Below are 23,643 nucleotides of genomic sequence, written 5' to 3' on the forward strand. Positions count from 1 at the left end.
ATGATTTATTATTTTATTTAAATGAAATGTTTTTGTTGTGCTTAGATTAGATTTAGTTTGGTAATGTCTTGCTCATTAGGTTTTCGTTTTCACTTGATCTCTTTCATTTCGTATTTTAATTACTCCGCGTTTCTTGTTTGCCTTTTTGTCTTTGAAAATAAATCTTTGTGCTCTTTGCTTCCCGGCACTCGGGTCCTCGGCACTCCATCATGAACCTGGACGACGGTTAATAACGGGTCTGAAACGTTTCCCTGGCGATAAACAAGGCACCCTGCATCCATTTGCATCTGTCGCCATGCCAAATGGTTATATTCCCGACACGGCGCAACGTGGAAATATTCCACGCTGATGACACGTCGCGGAAAGTAGACGAGGCCTGTCACGATTCGCCGGCTCGCCCATCTGTTTCCTTCGCGGCTACGTAATGATTTTTCGTGCCGTAACAACTGGCAGCTGTGGGATCTCAAAACTCAGATGAATGAAGGACAGCGTTGAAGGGAAAGGCAAGACACCCGCCACGTATTCATCATGAGATCACAAAGATGTGCGACGCGGCTCGGTGTCAAAGCGCCAGATGAGAGGGGAGTGGATGGAAGAAAGAAAGCCAGACGGGAAGCCATCGGCCAGCGGGTTGCCGACCGCTGCTCATTACAAATGCCAATTGACCTTTTCGGTAAAACCGATTGCGGACGATACAGCGTATGGCGTAGCTAAGAAATCTCACGTCTTAGCCTAGCCTAATCGTCAATGTGTGGAAGATTTAGGTTGACCAAACAATCACAGTACGATTGGAAGAAGTGAATTGATCCAAAATGATGTTTTGAAAAATCTGCTCTGTCAACAACCAGGTTTAGAATTAAACATTTGGTTCAGCGGTCATATGTTGGGATGTTCGAACGGCAAGTTCACGAACATCAGTCTGAGTTGGCTCCGGCAACGCTCATCACACCACCCGTGGACACCTGTCAAGCTGACGAGGCTTTTGCCGCTCCCACGTCCTCACCTTTGGACACTCTCGAACCGCTTATCCAGCTCATTTACCTCAGCGGGATGCGAGTGTGTGTGTGTGTGCGCGTGTCCATATGCATACGCGAAGATATAATGAGTACGAGCCTCTTTAATGCCCCGCTGTGAACATGACAAGGAGACATGAATGCAGCTGACCTTCTGAGACGCACGGGAAGACAAATATAGACGGCGGCGGCGGTGGCGGCGAGCTCGCCGTGTGCGGACGTCTCGCACCTGATTGAAGTTCCCCCGGGGGGAACTGATGAGCGGGAGTCACCGTTTTTGAATCAACGTCAGCGTTTTCACATAAGTGCCCATCTGGAGCATAGTGGAGGCTTTTCCAATCTTTACTGAGACTAGAAACATATTTCAGATTTGCCTAATGTACCCGGCAACAGCTGAATCATTTATTTTTTCGACAGAGTGTCGACGAACGTTCCCGGGCTCCGAGTTACGTAAGCGGCTGTCTAAAGAAACGTCAAAGTCCGACACGGGTTCCTTCTTCGATGCGTCTCGTTCGACGTTTTGCGGGCGGGCGGGCGGCTTTAACGAGCGTCAAATGGGGAAATGGCGACGGTGTGACGGAAATCAATGCCCCTGCCGTGGGGGGAAAAACGCGGTCCAAAACAGATCGATGGACAGTCAACTGAAGGATGCGTGCAAACGGTAAATCTGCACTTTATCCCTCACCTGTGTGGTTTCAGTTTTTGTTTTTTTTACTGGCTGAGATGTTTACAGCAAAACCCTGCTGGCTGCCGTATCTCCTCCCCGAGGTTGCGACGGGACAGCTGTTCATATAAAATTAACAGGTGTTTGCTGGCGAGAGTTTCTTCTCGTCCTTGTTTTTTTAAAAGTCTTTTTTTTTTTGGGCCGCAATCCGTCTCTGTCTCGTTTAACGCGAGGCGATAGAACATACGGATCACGTCTTTAGCACTGCCATTATTCTGTCTGCTTACTGGCGAGAATATATTTTAAGGCTTGTGGTTTTAAGGTTGTTTTGAAGGGGGGGGTGCTTTAAGACATTTGCAGAAGCGTGATACTTAGAACTTGCCTTCTGGAATATTTGACAAAAATATCACTCGCCCTCCACTGTTGACTCTAAGTGCCTTCGGGCTCGCATTGTCAACGTCACCGAAACGGGTTATCGTCACGTGTGTTACTGCGAATAACGTTTTTTTTTTCTTGACTTCCCCTTTAAAAACCGTTCTTTGCAAAATTCTACGAGGAACTCGTAATGAGGAGTAACTACCGTCGAATGCCATTAAGTGCTTTAACGCAGACCCCTTAAGTGAATCAAGCCAAATATTGAAGCGAAAAGCAAAACTTTTCCATTAAGCAATTTAATTGGACATCTTCTGAAGGCACGACCACGTGAGTACTAAGAGTACACTTGGCAAAAATAGGTTTGATATTTCCTTCTTATCGTCAACCGGCAAAGATGTCCTTGGCCTTAGCACGGCTCTCGACATCCAATTTTCCTACGAGCGGATCTTGCTTTGCTTCAAGTGAGACAAAAAAGTCCTTTGGTGGAGATGATTAGAGAGGAGATGAGCGGCGTAAAGATTTGGGTGGACGGGGAAGCTCCCGAACGGTAAGCGCTCTGCTTTCACAGCCGTAATGAAGCCGGAGATGACTTTAATCCCACTCGGCAGTCCCGCCGCCTCGGTGCGCGCCGACGCCAAACGCCGATTGCGCCGCTTGTCAAGGGGCAACAGCCGGAACGCTCCGAGACTCCTTCCCCGGTGGCGTCGTGCACGAATGACGACGAGAGCGAGGATTTGAAGATACGACAGTTCTGTTCCGACGTCAATGACTTCAACGACTTGTCGGATGCCTGCTGCGTTACCTCTGCATATTTCTACTCGTAAAAATGTTGACTGTATTTTTGCAATTACATCTGGTCCCGCAAATTTCTGTATCGTCATAAATTAATCATTTAAAAAACTAATTAAAAAAAACGATTTACACATCTATCTGGAAGTGTTACATTTTGGTAAATTTCTTAAAACAAGTTATACCCATTGTTACATTTAACCTTTATTAACCAATATATAATTTTCTCTGGAATATACGACGCTGATCCTCGTAACATGATGTCTTTAGTGTCTCAATATTTCAGTGGATTCCCGTAATTACGCCTTGATTCTCTTGATACGCGATTCCGACATATGCTAGCGGCGCGGCAAATGTGTCCCAAATTGAAAACGTCAACCGGTAGACGTGCTAACTAATGGTTAGTGCCGCTCCAAAGCACATTGATGAAGCGCCTCCAAATGTGCTCCGCTGCTCCGCCGGCGGAGACAACATCCATCACGGCGGGAGGGGGTTGGCAACCTTTTACCCGCCTGTCAATCACAAGACGGGCCTCCTTGAACGCCCGCGTACGCCCATCTGACCCACACTTAGCGGCTTTGAAACACGCCGCTGCTTTTACTTTGACTGAGATATTTACTGGGTTGGCAGTGAATGAGTTAACCTGGCACATTTTTGACATGTTAACCAATTTTTTTTTTTGTAAAGTCAGAGACCGATGAAAGACGCAGCAGTGTCACCGTTGGCGCCCGTCATAAAATAGAGCAAAACGTAGACGCGGAATCTTATTTTCAGCCGATAGGACGCAAATTCCTCGACGGCCGGAGGTGGAGTCTTTGCTGGCTAACTTTTGATCAAGAGGCAAACAATCACAGACAGTAGTCGTAGCTCAGATGTGACAGCCGCAGGGCAGCCTCTGTGCTTTTCAATCCCTTTTTCCATTTAAGCCGACGAGATTGACAAGTGCGCCAATGCGGGGCCTATCCAATCCCATTGATGCTCATTAATTGCTTTCAGCGTGTTTGGTGGGTTTAGAGTTGCGCGAGGGCAGGCGCCGCTCGCAAACAGCGCCGGCCGGCCGTATCTGCCACGCGCAGGTTTGCTTCGCGCCGGTCCCCCTCTGTAGTCAATCTCCAGCTTCCCTCTCGTGGCGACGCGCCGTCTCGGCGCTAGCAATTTGTCTGGAATTGGAATTCATTTTCTCAAATGTCACCCGCCACTCGTTTATATCCAATCAATAGCGCCTCTAACAAATCTATTTCTCTTCCCGGTGTCCAAATCTCCTGTAAAACACTCGTCTAAAAGCCGCATTACCCGAGCAGACAAACAAATCTACAGGGCGATGACATTTTTTTGCTTCCCTGGCGGAGCTTGTCGATCGTTGGGGGACTTTTAGTGTTTGCTGTCTGGCTGCTGCGGGATTTGATGTCTAATCCGGCGGGTGCGTGGCCAAGCATTTCTTTATCAACCTTATCGATACAAGTGCAGCTTTGTCGGAACAACGTGAAAGCGCTGCTAAAGCGATTCCCTTCATGCGGAGGAGATGACGGTCGCCATGGTCAGGACACCGACGTCAATCGATTTAGCCGCATCGGGTCGCGTGTGACGAGGCCGGGAAAGGAGTCTCGATCGGCGACTCCATAACTAGGGCGGATGCATCTTCACTCGCTTGTCCATCGACCGCTCGCTGAGCGCCGGAATCAAATTAAGCGTGATGAAGTGGCGGGCGAATTTACAAAATGTCTCAAGCTCGGCGACGCTGGTTCAATTGAGTCAACGCGGCTCTAAATCTGTGCTTGATCCGTCTTCAGCGGCCAAACAAAATGGACGGTGCCGCTCCAATTACGGACCGATCTCGCAGCTGAGCCTATTACTTTGCGCTTCTCCCGGGTCCGGCGAAGATTAACGCTCAGAGGGAGCAGGTGGATTACGAAAATACCTGGTCGAGTCATCATTTGATTCTTTGTAAAAGAGAAGAGGTCGTATCGAGCTGAGCAGCCCCACCCTCACAAACAAATTGTTTACCATAGATGGGAAGAGAGAGAGGACAAAAGTAAACGTTGGCTAAAAGAGCCATCGCATGCAGCTCCATTACGCCGTAGTTTCTGTTTTTTATCTGATGGCCGATTTGTCGACAGAAGCGCCGAAACCACTTTGAGTCAATCATATTTCTAAAGCGTGTTTGTTTTTCCTCGAATGAGTCGTCCCTTTTTTTTATCCGAAGCTGTCTGCGTGTGATGAGGCTCTTTGTCCGAGAGAAAATGAAGTCTTGACTTCGGATCACAAAAATCAAGTAGACTCACTTGACGAGAGAGATAATAAAGATGTATTTTTTTTTGGGGGGGGGGGGGGGGGGGGATGTCGGAGGTTCTGATTAGAGCAGCCGCGACAGCTTGGATGACAATCAAAGGCAAAAGCACCTACAAAACATTTTGCTACGAGGCTTGGGCCAAGTCAGGGTCACTTTACACGTTTCCAAATTTGGAATATTTATACCGGGGAGACGCTGAATTGTCAAGTATTGCCGATTCATCAAGGACAGCTCGCGGTTCGATTGTTTCCTCGTTGAAAGGATTTTTTCTTTTATCCCTGCGGGTGTTTATTTGTTCACGCAAAGCCTGAAGATAAACTTTAAAGGAAAGCAAATTCTTAATGTTTTTACGTCTTCCTTTCTCAGGCTGCATAATCGCACAGAGGATGTTCAAAACGGCAAACAATTCACAAGCTCGGGGGATTTACTCGCTTCCCTTGCGAGGAAAAGAAACGAGTCTGACATCCCGAGAGATCAAACGGCTCACCTGCAGCTTCGATTGTGGCGCTATCAAAAAGGCTTTTCTTTTATTGACGAGATTTTCTCACAAATCAGTACGACCGCCACTGTTAATGTATCACTGGGGGACGATTACAAAAAAATAAATGGAGACGAGACCCGTGGTATTTTTGCAATTCTGACAAGATGCGGCTTCAATGGGAACATCTGCTGTTGGGCACACGAAAGACTAAATTGATTTCTCGGCAAACAGTTGGTGGCACTGATTTTTTGTTAGCCGTTAGCTGCGGTAGCGCAACTGCGGCCACTCGTCATGTCTCCATGTCTCCGGGCTCTACATGCAGCTGGTGTTGGCGTCGAGCCAAGAAGCGGGAGGTGGAAACTTTTGGATGGGTCACCCGGAACAGCAGATGGCGACGGGGAGAAAATGGTGCGCCGGCGGGGGATCCCTCGGCCGGAGTTTTGCAACCAACTGGCTAAAAGGTGACGCAGAAGCCCCAACAAAAAAAATAAACGAATAAATGGTGAAAATTCATGAAACTTTCTCACCATGCTCTGTCATTATTTAATAAAAATTACATTTGTCAGAGCAAGAAGCCTGGAATTAGCCCAAAATGGCTTCTTCAAACAAAAACGGCACAGTCTGTTCAGTTTTATGGGTGTGTCCTCGTTTGCCCAGTTATGACAGACAGACATGTGTCTTGGTCATCTAATTTCACGGAGGGCGCTACTGAGCAAGCTAGCGATTCTCACTTTGACTGTCTTTTGTACTGCCACAAGATGGCGCCAATGTTCTCGGCTGGTAGAAGAAATTTTGAAAAAGAGACGAGTAGCCTACGAAAGTGCGCTACGAAGTAGTTTTCGCTCGGGACCCGTCTCCATGGAAACAAAAGCCCCATTTGAAGGCTAGATGGTAAGCCCGCCTAAATTTGGGCACATGACCTTCAAATTCGTCCTTTGAAAGACACAGCCAGCGAATGTGTCATTGATCCAATTGTGCGACATACTGGCAGAACAATTAAACACTCTCTGATGAGATGCCGGAAGGTGCGACTAACCGATTGTTATTCACACGACAGAATGTTAAATAGATTTTTGTTCAACTAAGCAAAAATTTCTTGGGGAGTTTTTTTGCTCGAATCGTAATTAAAGCGATTCCAAGAGGTCTAATGAAAACGGGCGGTGGTATTTGATCGACAGCAGCCCGGGCTCCGGCAAGGGGAAGCGTCGCGACAAGCGGGCGCAGGAAAAGGAGGAAATTCATTGAACTTTTGCCAAGGCTTCATCAATAATGTCTCAAGGAGCGCTGGGTGGAAGAGGAGATATTGTAGCAGAGCGCCATGCAAATGGCGGCTTGTTAAATTGGATCTGTGCAGCTCGGGGCGACCGCGGGAAAGGAAGCCGGCGAGGTTGACTGGGGATAAAATTTGTTTAGCGGGGAGAAAGCGGAAGGGAATTGCAAGCTGGGAGATGAGAGGAGGTCGAAGGAAAAGCGCCGCGGGGCGTTGCTGAATCCTGACATGTCCAGCTACAAGGCCACGGGGAACTGATTTGGGATAAAATGCTCAGGGATGACCAAGCGTGGCAAAGGGTGAGATTGCTCGACCTACAAATAAAAAATAAAATGAAATTTTGTCGGATTTTTTGTGAAGTCATGAAGTCAAGAATGGAGACCACGGCAGCGCTACCACCATGCCAACATCAAATTCAATGCGGATGCTAACTTCCTAAGTTTATGCTAGCTTTATTTTCAATTAATTTGTCTCTGCCATTTACAAAAAGACATTCGATTCGCCGAAACCGCTAACTTGAAAAATAAAGCGTACGAGGTGGGCAATTTAAGACGAAATTGTGGTTAGCGTTCTCGCAATTTGAGGCCCCTCCCTCCTCCTAAACTATTCGTTATTTGCACTGCACGCGTTCACCCTTGGCACGTCTGAGAGGAGCGACAGCTTGGCTGTTTACTGCGCCTCCATCAGGTTACTTATTAAATACAAAACGCTGACATTGGCGAGGCACAAATGGATCTTTACGAGAGCTGCTCTGCCGTCACCGCGTAATTGAGCACCCACCCGCTCGCACAATGCCGCTATTAAGTTGCACGAGGGCTCATTGTGCTTTTGACGCATACACGCACACAATAGAAATATCAGCGCACGTGTCACACCGCGACACATATACATTGCTTTCCTTTCTTTCCCAAAAGCATGGAGAACTTGACACCTCGCTCGTGATCGGCGACAAACGTTCCAAAAATAGCCCTCGGTGATCTTGACCCGCCAGTCGATAGGCGAAGGCGGTGAAACCTCATTACACACGCTCGGCATTCCAAGATGCATCCATTTGATTTCCCCCCCCCCCCGCCCGCCTGCCCTCAGCTCGAAGACAGGTACGATAGATACCGCGCGAGGCCGATCAGGCGTTAATACGCGCTACGAGCACAAACGAGACGTAAAGGCGCTGTCAAACCAGCCCACTTTTTTTTAAATGTAATGATGATTGATCAGATTTCCTCTGAAGGCCGCTGATGACATTATTCATGAGTCCATTTGTTGGACCAATTTAATTTCAAAATATTATCTCGATCACAACCAGCAAAAAACTCATTTAATTTTAATGTGTTTTTATTTCGTTGATTAGCCGATGAATCACTTAGCGGAATTTTATCCTGCCAAATATTTCGAAAGGTGGTATTTTTTTTAATTGTTCTTTCTGCTGACATTTGTTTGACTTTAATACATTTATTTGCAAGGCTAACACGTTTGAAATTGCAAAGACAAGGTAAAGTAGTCCTTTTTCAAAGCAGTGCCATTGTTTGGTCATAAAAGTCAAACTGCTTGCTAGTTAAAGCCGCACGCGGGTGTCCACGTACTGCGAGCGGCTTAATAAAGTTTTCAATTGGAGGTGTTTTTGAGCATCAAAATGGAGCGCACGGCCTTCCCACTCCCCTCACTTTGTGTTTACGGTCATTTAAACACTCAGCGGCAAAGTCGGCCACAGTGGGCGGTCGATAATGAGCGGTGATGGAGTCAAATGGAAATCAGATGGCCCCTTTTTTTTTTTTTTTTTTTTTTTGCCTTGCCCTCGCACCGACCGACACACCTACCCTGTTCTAAACTCAAGCCTTCCTTGGTTTCAAATTCATGAGACCCCATTCCAGAATTCTACCCTACTTTGAAACCCTGGCTAGCAGCTTCAACTGGAACACCACAAAGGCTAATTTGAAAGCACGATTATTCCAGCGCACCTCGTCACAGGTGTCTGTTGGTTTCAGCGTTGTTACTTTTTCACGGCTGAGCGCGCAACCCAACCAACTATTCCTGGGCCAAGGTCACATTATTTCTGTTGTCTTGGCGACGGCAAAACCACGCACGTCAAGTCGGACGAGGAGCTCAAGAGTCGGCGTCGACGCGTCTGCGATACAAAGAACCTTTGTCTCCTTTCACTTGCCTCGAGAAGTGTTACGGAGTACTGGCTCGAAACGCTACGTTGAAATTGTACCTCGTGGCTCGACGCTAGTTAACTATATTCATTATGTCTTTTTAACGAATCGGCTGATTAATCGGTTATAAGGAAAATCCGTATCTGTTCGACACGACTTGAAACCATCGGAAAGTCAGCTTTTCATGGTCTCGAAATCCTCCTTGTGATAATCTCAACAGATGCTTCCAAGCATTATTAACTCCAATTTGACTTCATCTGTCAGAAAAGGGCGCGACCTTGTTTGCACACTCGTCTGGCCCCCGGCTTCAAATGAGTCGGAAAAAACCTCGGCACCAAACGTCTGCCGACGTCGAAGGCGGCAAGACGAGGCGAGAAGAGGGTTCTCGCACCAGCAGAGCAGCGCCACTTAATTCTTTTTTCCTCCTGCACGGTTATTAGCGCAAGGTGACCTTCTTCTTCTTCTTCTTCTTGGCGAGACATAACAAAATCAAGAAATAAATCACAACTCGCACGCGCGAAAAAGTAGCCGTAGCCACTCAAGCGTAACGGATGAGAACTTTTTAGAAAAATAAAACTACCTGGTTGCTTGCCATGGAAGCGGAAGAAAGGGTTGAACACAGCGGCCTTCGACCCGTGAGTAGCGAGGTGATGACTGGCAACGTGCTGTTGAAGCGGCGCGCCATCAATAACCCACAGCAGCCAGGCAAAAGGATTTTTTTATCTGATTCGTCTGAGTTCAGAGGCCACTCTATCTTTCACAACTCATCTTCTGCACGTACAAAGCACTTGTGTTCCTCACGCTTGAAAAAGCAGACTGAAAATTCCAACCCGCAACACATTGCATGATGCTGGCTGAAATTAAAAAAAATAAAATAAATCCCCGTCGTAAAGCCGCTTTCGTGTGATTTGCTTCACCCGACGTCACAATTCGGTTCTTGACGTTTTTCGCGTCACGTTTGGGTTGAACTCGGAATCCTACGACTTTTTTTTGGACGCATTCCAATTCGCTCAAGTCACTCGGCGGCAAACTCGAAAAGACAAACAGACGTCGACGCGAGTTAACCAAGTGTAAAAAAGTGCATTAGGAGCTTGAGGTCTCGAATGACGATCTCGTTGAGCAAAGATGTCTCGGTAGCGCCTTGTTAGACATTCCGAACAATGCGAAGGCTCTTTAAATGCTAACAGGGCCTCTCACGCTTGTTATCACACGCACCTTCAGGAGCACGGAGGAAATCACAAAATCCACGACGAGCCTCGGCATTTTGCCCTCAGGGCTCGGGCCAGACGGATCGGCCGCAACGGGAGCGAGAGGAGGGGGGAGGGGGGGTGAGGACGACGGGCATAGGTGTTGATTGTTCTCCCGGCATTAGTCCATATTTGCGCTAAAGCACATCAGGTTGTTATTGAGTGATTCTAAATTGACTTGGCAATTCTCTGAGAGGCGCCGAGCGCCGGCGAAGAATAACAATGAAGGCGCTTGCCACGGAAGCCGGCGGGGGAGAGGAGCAAGTGGAAAAAGGAAAAGGGCGGACTTATCAATAAGCAATTCATTCTAATTGCTAGTTTGAAGCCAGGCCGGGCGTGCAAATGCGCCAAGCAGTCACATCGGCAGCCGTCTGCTCCTCGGGCACTCATTTTAACGCTAAAGCGGTAAAACTATAAACGCCCGACCAATTAAAACACAATTTGACTTGACGCTATTAACGTTTAACCTGCTAGCCCATTGCTAGCGGAAACACGTTTAGAAAAGGCGACCTTAGAGCAGAGGTAGCACAAATACTCGCATTACAATTTAAACAGTCACCTCGTGATGAAATTTTGAGCGCACAACCAATTAAAACACAAACTTACTCAACATTATTAACTTGTCACTTGACATTTAGCTCACGGATACAAGTTTAGCTTAAGCTAGCTAGCTAAGCGCAGAGGTGGCAAAAATACTCGCGCTTTGTTTTTAATTACAGGCGCAATGTTAGAAAAATGGTAAAAGCTCTCTAACTAATATACTCGTATCTTTGTTTTATTCCTCTCTTCGGAGAGCGTAAAGAACAAAGCGAACACGTCGTTCACGCATGCTAATACATCACCGTGATGAAAAAAAAAAAAATATATCAAAGCATAATTGCACTCTAGGCAAAGTGAGCCCGCTATGTCAGGATTAATTTGTTGGTAAACACGAACCAAACAGACGTACGTAAAGTGTGTCTTTATTGCGCAGGCAGGATGACTGCGCCGAGCTCACGTATGAGTCACGCTGAGAGGTGCCATTAATACGCTACTACTATTGACCAGCGGCCACCCACGAAACGCTGTTGCCATGCACAGCTGGATGGATGAGCTCTTCAAGCGGCAAATGGCAAGTCAGAAAATGTGCTGGAACTCACTGCGAGTGTAATTATGTAAAACGCCGCCACAAAAACTGCAAGTAGGCTACCGACAAAATGATGAGGATGGAATATAGAATGTAAAGCGGCAAAGATATTTCGATCATCTAGGAGCCATAGGGAAAAACAATCGCGGGTGATAAAAGCTAGCCTCCTCGCTGGGGAATTACTATATCTCTTTAGCAGTCACACTAAACTTCAGTACTTGCAAACACTTCCTAAAGCGTGTGGCGCAACCTTTAATATCGCGCCTGCATCAAGGAGCTGGCTGTCACTTTCAATCACGATACATATCACTCGCGTTAGCTACGTCTAATTAGCAAAAGGCGAGTAAAAGTCGCCCCTGGGAAGCTAGTTTTCCTTTTTCCTAATTGGAGCATTAATTAGATTGGAAAAACACATTGTGCTTGCCCAGTACAGCCACTTGTGAAAGTATAACGCCGTGACACGTGGCGAGAATTCAAGGCGACAACCACAGATCAGTTCAACCAGCTGTGTGTTGTTTTCTATTTCTAATAACTTGACACGCTTGCATGATTCTAATATTACGAAGAGTTGCCAGGAGCCATGAATGTGCCCGCTCACCCCCTCAAATGTTTGAAAGGATGATTTTGTCAACATGCTCCAGCCACTTTAGACGGCGTGAACAAAAAAAACAATAAACGCTTCTCGGTGATTTAGCGTCATGGATAACTGCTTCCTATTTGGGCCCAATTTTCTTGCACGAGTTTGTCAAAATGCTCGGGAGTCACTAAAAACGGATGCTTTGACGGTTGACGTCGGGCATGACCCAAGTCTTCGGAATTAGATATACAATATTCCTCGTAATGGTTCCGCCCCGAGTCCAGTATCCTGAAGGTGTACACAAAGAGGCAGTGGACATGTGAGCATTCTCCAAGAATACATCAAGATGATGTTCCGCGGGGATCAGGGGCTTAATGAATGCCGCTGGCAACAGAAGGCCGGTAAGAAGAAGGAGCCAGATGGGCTGTCATGGAAAGACGAGACCCTGCATGGCATGTACACCGACAAATTGAACAAGTGGCTGACGTGGAGCAAATATACCTGTGGCTGGACTGAAAGACATCGCCGAGGTGCTAATCATGGCGGACTGAGAACAGGCCCTCAACACACGATCTATATTTTTCCGAAATATGATAAAAAATGGAATCAAACAGGCATCATCTATTCATCCGCAATCACGCCGCACTGGTAGCCTGCCCTAGGGGCGAGGCGGGGCAGATGCTGCACTAATCACCTGTCAATCACCCGACTCATGCGCTCACAAAATTTTCTAAATCTCGAAACGTGATTCTTGACATGAAAACACAATCTTTTTTTTGTGTGTGTGCGTAAGACGATGTTGCGCCTAAGCACGTATAACTGTATAGCTCGACTGGACCCGGGTTGTCAGCCGCACTTCCAAGAATGGCGTAACGCTCCCATAGTGGAGACGTCGACACCATTTTATGTAAACCTGCTACAAAACCAGCGCAGATCCAGTCTGGCGTTTTGGCATGTTCTACTCCCGAGGAGAGCTACTCTCCTCTTAACTTTAGCAGTGCACCATTCCCGAAGCTGTCAAACATGGCTCCTCATTATCGTGTTCTCCCCCCTCGCCTCCAACCCTCTTCATCCCCTTCCACAGGATTGAGAAGATCCAAAGCACGCAACAGACAGAATTTGCAGCAGAATAACCTCCATCTTGTGGAACAAGACTTTTAAATGAAACACAATTGCTGAGGTGTGTAATTTTTGGGAATTATGCACATCAGCTACATTTTTCTTGTTTCTCAGCCCACGGGCGGCACAGCTAAAAAATGCATTGGGAAGAAAGATGGGGGGGGGGGGCGTTCTGGAGTTGTTGGCAGACTTGTGCTGGGAGATTTTTTTCTCCACTGATCATTATGGGTGCAAATACTGCAGTGGTGAATACCGCAGTTAGAAGCAAACATCTCTAGAATCCCGCTAGGCCCGCCACGCCGCCATTTCCTTTCGCCGGCCGCCTTTTGAGCGTTTGCCGTCGTCGCTCCATGGCAAGCGCTATTAATCCGATACCTTTTATATACCGCCGCACGTCGAGCGTCTCAAAGTAATTGTACACCGCTGTGCAGTAAGACAAATGGTTTAATTATTCATAAGAGCGCAACGGTTTCAAACATGATATTTCAGCCCCGTGGAGGATGAGGAAAAAGTTGTTTTGCTACTTTCGGCAGACAGAACAAGGACGAGTAGATGATTATTATTTATTGTTTGCTACCGAGTGTATTTGTCCCTGAATCACCGGGGAAACAAATGAATACAAATAAATAATAAAACAGAATTTAAAAAAATTTGACTAAAACCATACTCGTCAGCTTAAGGAAAGCCTGGGACGTAGCGCCTCGGATCATAAATCACAAGCGGCTTCTCTACTTTTCAAGACAAATATTAAAATGATTCATTGATGAAAGGATCCTCGATTGTGGAAACTCATTTATGTCATTTGGACCCAATGCCACTTCGGGTATTACGATTTACGCGTTTCTGCAAAACCTTCAATCGATCCTACTTAGAAAATCTTCACACCAGACGTATTTTGAGAGCTACTCGGAAAAGATATTGCCTATGAGAGGTACATTATGCTACTTTTCATGTCTTCCCACACCCCACCCTCCCTCTCTCTTTTCCACCGATCAATAATCGCCTCATGATTCATGCTGTGTCAAGGCCTAGCGAGTTGGCTCGCTTCGCATTGTTGGCTCGGGAGCGGATGTTCTCGCATACGTTTCTGTACATACATCAAGCATATGGCTCCTTATGCCACGACAGAGGCGAGGTAGGAGCGGCGCTTTCGGTGCACTTAGCTGTACACCGGCGGCGTGATTGGAAGACTAATGACGAGCGAGTGACTGCGACGTGTTTGAGTTTTAAGAGCCGGTAATTACAGTCATTTTCGTTTTATCTCGGTAATAAGTCACTGACGGTAGCTTTAACGAGATGTTACTCCCCCCCACACGGACACGCACCCCCATTTTAAAACAGTTCCTGGCAGTCTTAATAACATGTCTGTGGCAACCTTTCGTCAAAGTACCTTAAGCATTAAGAATATAGGTTTTATTGGTGAAAGCAGCTCGTACTAATGGAGTCAGCACAAACTAAATTCGCCATATTCCTGATTAAATTTGATGGTGCCAAGAAATTTCTTTCTCACTGTAATGTTTTATTGCAATCTGTCGCACAAAGGGCGACGAGACTCGGTACAGGTCGGAGGTTGACCTTCTGACCACGTGGTGCAGGGACAACAACCTCCTGCTGAACGTTAATAAGACCAAGGAAATCATTGTTGACTTCCGGAAGGGTCACACAACACACCTGCCGCTGATCATCGATGGTGCTGTGGTGGAGAGGGTGAGCTGCACCAAGTTCCTGGGGGTGCACATCAGTGAGGACCTCTCCTGGTCCGCAAACACCTCGTCACTGGCAAAGAAAGCTCAGCGCCGCCTGTACTTCCTGCGGAAGCTCAGGCGTGCATGTGCTCCTCAGGCAGTCCTGTCTACATTCTACCGTGGCACTATTGAGAGCGTCATCACCAGTTGCATCGCTGTCTGGGGTGGTAACTGCACTGAACAGAACTTGAAGGCCCTGCAGCGCATAGTGAATACGGCTGGTAAGATTATTGGTGCTTCGCTCCCCTCCCTGAAGGACATTTACACCTCCCATCTCGCCCGCAAGGCAACCTCGATTGCCAGAGATGTGAGTCACCCGGCTCACTCTTTGTTTGACCTTCTGCCCTCTGGGAAGAGGTACAGGAGCCTGCGCTCCCGCACCACCAGATTTGCCAACAGCTTCTTTCCCCAGGCTGTTAGGGCCCTGAACTCGCTACCCCCTTCTGCGTAGCGTGTGGCACTGTTGCGCTATTTTCGGGAATGTCTGCTGTACGCGCACTTGCTCCTTTTTTTTCTGCTCCTCTTATTTATTTATTTATTGTTGTGTTATTTATTCATTACTTATTCAGCACGCTTTTGTTATACTTGTTACTTGTTTGTCTGTTGTGAGCCATGTCTTGTCACCGTGGGATAGGGGGGAACGAAATTTCGGTTTCTTTGTTTGTCTTTGGCATGTGGAGAAATTGACAATAAAGCTGACTTTGACTTTGGTCTACCCCAAATTTTGTTTATTTCTGCTTTTCATTCTTGAAATACAGATAAGCTCAATTGCGGTTTTGTAATATCGTCGACGAAAGCATCTGTGGTAAAATGTTGACATTTTCTCGTCTTAATCTGATATAGATTGTTGATATTGCAGCGTCGCCTTGTTAAAGTCATCAATATAGTGGACCCACTTGCTGATATTGAAACGCGTGGCGACAAAGCTGCCGCCATGACGAGGCGACATACTGTATGACTTTTACAAGCGCAGTGGATTGCTTGTCCTGACATTCATAGTTATTACGACACAACAAATGTAAAGGTCACTTATGAGGAGACGGGTGCGGGAGGGGGCGGGCAATGTCCGTGGTTTGACTGTGGGATTTGAAATGAGATTTCATTAGGCGTGTAATCGCATTAGCAATGTTAATAAAGAAGCTTCATTACGGGAAGGGAGACTTCAGACGCGCGACAGGTGACCGGGGCCGGCTGTCCTTGGGGAAATTTGCGTGATACACCGCTCACCGTTCTCTCGCTATTTCCAATAAGCCACAGAAAAGTGTCTTTTTTTTTTTTCATTTAAATTTGTATTTACTTTATTTGTATTTATTTATTTTTGTTGTTTTTCTATTTTGTCTACATGATTATTTTCACTTTAGCGGCAGGCGGGCTAGCTAAGGCAAAGTTTGGCTTTTATCGCTCTGGTCCACATGACATCTTTCAGTCACTGGCACTGTCAGATCTATTCAATTATCTTCCCCTCCAAGCTTTCTTTGCCTAAATGACATCAGAGCCGACGACAAAACATTTGTCGGCGTAGCTGACATCTGAGGATCATATCGGACAAAAAAGGGGAGATTGCCATCGCGCAATCTTGTTTGGCGTGTTGCATTTTGCTAATCAATTTGCGGCGTGACAGCTCTCCCCCCGCCGTGCTCCAGCTCATTTTGTTTGCTAATGAAAATAAAATTGGCAGCTCCAGTCAGAGGAGCATAAATTACATGCAGATATTGGCCGTCATAAATAGCCCAGCCAAGTGGACATGCCGCCGGATGAAAGCTCGGGAGGAGACGCCGGTTCGATAGATTAATAACAGCTGCCCTTTCCCTGTTATTCCCCAGGCGGGCGAGCAAAAAAGAACATTGAGTATACACGCTATTATTGCAAACGTGCCTTTGTGTGTGGAAAGGGAGTCCCAAAAGTCACTATTTGCGTTGTTTTCTCTCTCAAATTTTGTTTCAGGTATTATTGAGACAGACGTGAGGCCATCGGTATTTGACAGCTTTGCCGTTTTGGTAAACATCTCATTCCGTTGCTCATGGCTCGCTCGTTGACATTGGAGAATCGTTGCAAAACTGCCACTGCCTGCCAAGAAGGTTTTTGTCCCTCACGGCGGTTTGTCGCCAGTTCTTCAGCAATCCTAAGGCCAGATGGCAGTTATTTACAGAACGACTTTGCTCGGGTCACGCTGTACAACTTGACCTTTTATCGCATCCCGCGCTTTTTCTTTGGCATTCCGGAGAGAGTATCAGATACCTCCACCTGACTTCCTCCCACTTCGACCTTCTCCCGAAACAACACAGAGGCTCGAATAAAAAGAGCAATTTATCAGTGTTAGCTACACGCGGCAGGAGAACCTGGGATCTGGAGCGCTACCGCGAGGTTCGTTATTGTGCATCTCCGAATAAATATTCCATTCGAGCGCTACGCTCCAGAGTCTGCGCAAGGCCCGAGTTTTGTCTACATTTTCGTATTTGATGATCATACATGATGGGGCCCGGCCGGGCATAGCCCGAAATGGAAACGTGGGTCCCCCTTCCCATGGGCTCACCACCTGTGGGAGGGGCCGAAGGGGTCGGGTGCAATGTGAGCTGGGCGGCAGCCAAAGGCGGGGACCTTGGCGGTCCGATCCCCGGCTGCAGAAGCTGGCTCTTGGGACATGGAATGTCACCTCTCTGGCTGGAAAGGAGCCCGAGCTGGTGTGCGAGGCAGAAAGATTCCGACTAGATATAGTCGGACTAGCCTCCACACACAGTTTGGGTTCCGGTACAAGCCCTCTCGAGAGGGGCTGGACTCTCTTCCACTCTGGAGTTGCCCACGGTGAGAGGCGTCGAGCAGGTGTGGGTATACTTATTGCCCCCCGGCTGGGCGCCTGCACATTGGGGTTCACCCCGGTGAACGAGAGGGTAGCCTCCCTCCGCCTTCGGGTGGGGGGACGGGTCCTGACTGTTGTTTGTGTCTATGCACCAAACAGCAGCTCAGAGTACCCACCCTTCTTGGGGTCCCTGGAGGAAGTGCTGGAGAGCGCTCCTTCTGGGGACTCTATCGTTCTACTGGGTGACTTCAATGCTCACGTGGGCAATGACAGTGAGACCTGGAAGGGCGTGATTGGGAGGAACGGCCCCCCTGATCTGAACCCGAGCGGTGTTCTATTGTTGGACTTCTGTGCTCGACACGGATTTTCAATAATGAACACCATGTTCAAACATAAGGGTGTCCATGTGTGCACTTGGCACCAGGACACCCTAGGCCGCAGTTCGATGATCGACTTTGTAGTCGTGTCATCGGATTTGCGGCCGCATGTTTTGGACACTCGGGTGAAGAGAGGGGCGGAGCTGTCAACTGATCACCACCTGGTGGTGGGTTGGCTCCGATGGTGGGGGAAGATGCCGGTCCGACCTGGCAGACCCAAACGCTCTGTGAGGGTCTGCTGGGAACGTCTGGCAGAATCTCCTGTCAGGAAGAGCTTCAACTCCCACCTCCGGCAGAGCTTTTCCCACGTCCCGGGGGAGGCGAGGGACATTGAGTCTGAGTGGACCATGTTCCGCGCCTCCATTGTTGAGGCGGCCGACCGGAGCTGTGGCCGTAAGGTCGTTGGTGCCTGTCGTGGCGGCAACCCCCGAACCCGCTGGTGGACACCGGCGGTAAGGGATGCCGTCAAGCTGAAGAAGGAGTCCTATCGGGCCGTTTTGGCCTGCGGGACTCCGGAGGCAGCTGACAGGTACCGGATGGCCAAGCGGAACGCGGCTTCGGCGGTTGCTGAGGCAAAAACCCGGGCGTGGGAGGAGTTCGGTGAGGCCATGGAGAATGACTTTCGGACGGCTTCGAGGAAATTCTGGTCCACCATCCGGCGTCTCAGGAGGGGGAAGCAGTGCAACGTCAACACTGTTTACAGTGGGGATGGCGTGCTGCTGACCTCGACTCGGGACGTTGTGAGTCGGTGGGGAGAATACTTCGAAGACCTTCTTAATTCCACCTACACGCCTTCCATTGAGGAAGCAGGGCCTGGAGACTCTGAGGCGGATTCTCCAATCTCTGGGGTCGAAGTCACTGAGGTAGTTAAAAAACTCCTCGGTGGCAAGGCCCCGGGGGTGGATGAGATCCGCCCAGAGTTCTTAAAGGCTCTGGATGTTGTGGGGCTGTCATGGCTGACACGCCTCTACAACGTTGCGTGGACATCGGGGACAGTGCCTCTGGATTGGCAGACTGGGGTGGTGGTTCCCCTCTTTAAGAAGGGGGACCGGAGGGTGTGTTCCAATTACAGGGGAATCACACTCCTCAGCCTCCCTGGTAAGGTCTATTCAGGGGTGCTGGAGAGGAGGGTCCGTCGGGAGGTCGAACCTCGGATTCAGGAGGAGCAGTGTGGCTTTCGTCCTGGCCGTGGAACAGTGGACCAGCTCTACACCCTCGGCAGGATCCTCGAGGGGGCATGGGAGTTCGCCCAACCAGTCCACATGTGTTTTGTGGACTTGGAGAAGGCGTTCGACCGTGTCCCTCGGGAGGTTCTGTGGAGGGTGCTTCGGGAGTACGGGGTGCCGAGCCAACTGATAAGGGCGGTTCGGTCCCTGTATCACCGATGCCAGAGTCTGGTCCGCATCTCCGGCAGTAAGTCGGATTCGTTCCCAGTGAGGGTTGGACATGCGCCAAGGCTGCCCTTTGTCACCGATTCTGTTCATAATTTTTATGGACAGATTTCTAGGCGCAGCCGAGGCGTTGAGGGGGTCCGGTTTGGGGACCTCAGCATCGCGTCTCTGCTTTTTGCAGATGACGTGGTGCTGTTGGCTTCTTCAGGCCGTGATCTCCAGCTCTCGCTGGAACGGTTCGCAGCCGAGTGTGAAGCGGTCGGGATCAGGGTTAGCACCTCCAAATCCGAGTCCATGGTCCTCGATCGGAAAAGGGTGGAATGCCCTCTCCGGATCGGGGATGAGATCCTGCCCCAAGTGGAGGAGTTCAAGTATCTTGGAGTCTTGTTCACGAGTGAGGGGAGGATGGAGCGTGAGATCGACAGGCGGATCGGTGCAGCGTCGGCAGTAATGCGGACCCTGTACCGGTCCGTTGTGGTGAAGAGAGAGCTGAGCCAAAAGGCAAAGCTCTCAATTTACCGGTCGATTTACGCTCCTACCCTCACCTATGGTCACGAGCTATGGGTCGTGACCGAAAGAACGAGATCTCGGATACAAGCGGCCGAAATGAGTTTTCTCCGCAGGATGTCCGGGCTCTCCCTTAGAGATAGGGTGAGAAGCTTGGTGATCCGGGAGAGACTCGGAGTAGAGTCGCTACTCCTCCACGTTGAGAGGAGCCAGATGAGGTGGCTCGGGCATCTTATCAGGATGCCTCCTGGACGCCTCCCTGGGGAGGTGTTCCGGGCATGTCCCACCGGTAGGAGACCCCGGGGACGACCCAGGACGCGCTGGAGAGACTATGTCTCTCAGCTGGCCTGGGAACGCCTTGGGATCCCCCGGGATGAGCTGGATGAAGTGGCTGGGGAGAGGGAAGTCTGGGAGTCCCTCCTAAAGCTGCTGCCCCCGCGACCCGACCCCGGATAAGCGGAAGAAGATGGATGGATGGGTGGATGGATGATCATACACAGAACGGACAGCTGGCTAATAGCTAGCTGAAGATACGAATATTTGGAAAATAAAACAATTCAACTGCAGACAGTTCCCGTAGCTTTGCTAACAGGAATCGTCATGACGACCCAAAATGCGACAGACTAATTACATTTTAAAAAGCATCAGGCACTCACTTGCGTCATTAGTTGTTCAACGCAATCGTAGCCCGCCGTCAATAGTGCGCCATTTACCTTTCGATATGACGAAAAGAGTATACCCAAGGGTCGTGATCGGCGCCGACAGCGTTAATCGAGTTGGACGTGTGAATGGAACAGCGATGAGGAGGCACGCGGGCAAACTTAATCCCAACATATTCATCCATCAAAGTCATTTAGTGACGAAAGGCGGCAAACGGGACCGTTGCGTATGGATTTTGTGCCATTGTAGCAGGAAACCGGCTAATGAATCTCAATGACTCGCAATTACCGCCTCTGTAGTTACACACAACACCGCCATCGGCTGAGCGTGTCGAGCGGAGGCGGTGGGGGGAAAAGGGAGGGGGGGGTCTACAGACGAAGCGAACCCCCAGGGTGGCGGCTGGTGAGCGGGCGCCATTGATTCCGCTCCGAGCGGCGTCTTTATTAAAACCCACATGTGAAGCGTGCGCTTGCAGAACCAAAGCCCCGAGACATTTCATTTGATGCATTGGCCGTTCTACACTTACCTTTTCACGTAGTACCTCCAAGCATGTGTACACACCCAATGAAAACACCTTAAGCTGAGTTTGAATAAAGTGCTTCCTTTCGAAGGTACGGGTGGATGTCGTCTGAAACCGCGATATTCCGCACTATAAAAAGCGTTCCTTCGATCGATGCGTGCCTGTCACGTTTATTTCAATCAGGAGGTCGCCAAAACTAAAACTCACGGCATGTTAATGTGGAAATTTACCGCACTTGGTCGTCTTTATTAAATGTGAAGTCGGCATTTTATTCTTATTTTAGTATTACTCATGCCTGAGCTGATGTGCGTCACCAGGCACCGTTTTAGCCGCTGGCACACTCTTCCTCCCCCAAAAAAGAAAGTCACAGGCAAACGCAAATAGTACAAAAAGACGTTTTCGTATACTTCCCCCACTATTTTCGACTCAGAAGCGACGTGTTTTTTTTTTTTTTTACACATCATTGACTTGTATTACGTCGGGAAGAAAAAGGCACTCGGACGGTTCCGAGCGAGCGACCTGTAACTGGCTTCAAGCCGGTGTTTGGAATTGAGACCTAAAATTATTCCCGGCCTGTTTTCTCCGCACCGGTAGAGGCGGTGGAGCAGGTGTATTGATTTATGTTAAAGAAGTGCTCTAGCGTGCGTCTGCTCCCCTTCACAGCCTAATGAATGTGACTCAATGCCTTTTGGACACAAGAACTGCTTGCCATCATCTCCCCCCCCTATTCCACGATCAATGGCCCTCTACAGGAGATGAGGACTTTCCCTTAAACCTATGCACGTCTTTGTAAGCTCGACCTTATCGCCTCCACGCGCGACACGTAGCCGACCGCCTACGATCGCTTCCACGATAGATACCATTAGCGGCGTGGTAAAAACGAGCTACCGAGATGTCCGCGCCCGGATTTTCTGATGCATAACCTTTAAATTACTGACGTTTCAAAGCGGAGCTCAGAACGCCGTGACATCGGCCCCCGCTCCAGCAACGAGCGGTCGGAAACTTTGAATCGGAGTGTGTACTCGAGCCTGACGCCGCTGCGGTTGGAATCGTTAGCGATGCGGCATTCCAACTTATTAGCTAGTCTTCCCCGTCCGCGGGGCGGTGCAGGGCTTGGTGTCAATGCATCACAGTCTTGTAGAATTTCTACAGAACATAACGACGTGTACTTTGAGATCTAATGCAAGACTGACCTGCATCCTCGGGTCTTGTATGTTGGTGGGCCACAACCAAGGTAAATACCTTCAAAACCAGAACAGAACAATAATAAGTACTTGTACTGCCCGGCATTGACCAAGTGTGGCCGCCACACTTGGCAACAGCGATTGTTCCCCGGGGTCCGTAACAGAAATGAATCGAAAAACAACTTCCTGCTCACCTGTTTTTTTTCCCATATGATGCTTAATCAAGTCAAGTGATGAGGCGATTCATGTTGTGAATTGACTCCGATGACCCGCTGTATCCTCAGTCCGTGCTGTGTTTGCAATAATGATGACAGGAAATCATTAGCCACTGATATCTTGCAGGTATACCGAACCAAGGACAAAACGTCCCAAACGCACGTGTGGGAAGATGTGTTGTTACTGTTTTGACGTGCCTGGCTAAGATGTTTGCGTGGCCGTTTTTCCGGCCATATCAGAAAAACCTGGCATTCAACAGGGTGTGTAGACTTTTGCTATCTACTGTAGTTCCACATGATTTCTGTAGAACAAAACATCAGACACAATAGATGGGGATAAAGTGGCCTCACGGAGTGATCTTCGTCTCATCCAAGTCTTTGGAGAGGGCAATAACGCCGGCTGATAAATTGCACTATAAATGTCATTGGAACTCAACAGTGAGTGCATGGGAAAGGGACGGCGCTAATTCCTGGCAGTGATAATCCCATACGACTCACTCTCAAAACATTATTAGGACTCAGATTTATGGCCAAGAACATTCTGGTCATGTCAGTGCTTTTATTTGCGGATTTAATCCCCCGTGCTTTGCCGGCTTAGTGTCACTTAGAGTATGCTTGCTTGTTAGGATGATGACAACCTCGACCCATTCACCGCAATCATTTGCTGTAATTAAAGGGGGAGACTAACCCCCCCCCCCCACACACACACACACACACAGACACACAAAATGTAGTTATAAGTGTTATGACGGTTGTAGTACTTGCGCAAAATCGGAGTACTCTTTAGCATCTGCCCATGTTTAGTTTCTTCGCAAAAAAAGCACGTCGCCACGGCAACAGTATGCGAACCAAATAAAAAGCTCTGGATAACTTTGGATAAAACACCTTAAATTTTAAACAAATTCTAGGTTTGTTAAAATATGACCTCAATAAGGCCAAAAATGGCACCAAATTCCATAGTAAAGTCAAAATGGCAGACTTCCTGTTAGGTTTTACATATAGCTCCAAATATACATAAAAATACATATAGCTCCATTGTTTACATGTTTACATGTTTCTACATCTGTCTTGTATTTAAACAAGTGTCATTCTTTTGGTTGTGTGTTTAGTTTTACGGTAAAACCCGGGTGGAATGTCATTAAATAA

The 23,643-nt window shown here is 48.4% G+C and overlaps 1 protein-coding gene across 1 annotated transcript in view; it reads right to left on the reverse strand.

Annotated features, from left to right (window-relative positions):
• fibcd1b (fibrinogen C domain containing 1b) overlaps window positions 1–22,312 on the reverse strand; it is a 70,385-nt gene extending 48,073 nt beyond the window's left edge. Inside the window, exon 1 of the mRNA XM_049737372.2 lies at window positions 22,292–22,312. Coding sequence (XP_049593329.1) covers window positions 22,292–22,297 — 6 coding nt within the window. The 5' untranslated portion in view covers window positions 22,298–22,312. The remainder of the gene's footprint in view (window positions 1–22,291) is intronic.
• Window positions 22,313–23,643: the final 1,331 nt, after the last annotated feature.

Source organism: Syngnathus scovelli, chromosome 13, assembly GCF_024217435.2.
Source record: "Syngnathus scovelli strain Florida chromosome 13, RoL_Ssco_1.2, whole genome shotgun sequence".
Taxonomy (NCBI): domain Eukaryota; kingdom Metazoa; phylum Chordata; class Actinopteri; order Syngnathiformes; family Syngnathidae; genus Syngnathus; species Syngnathus scovelli.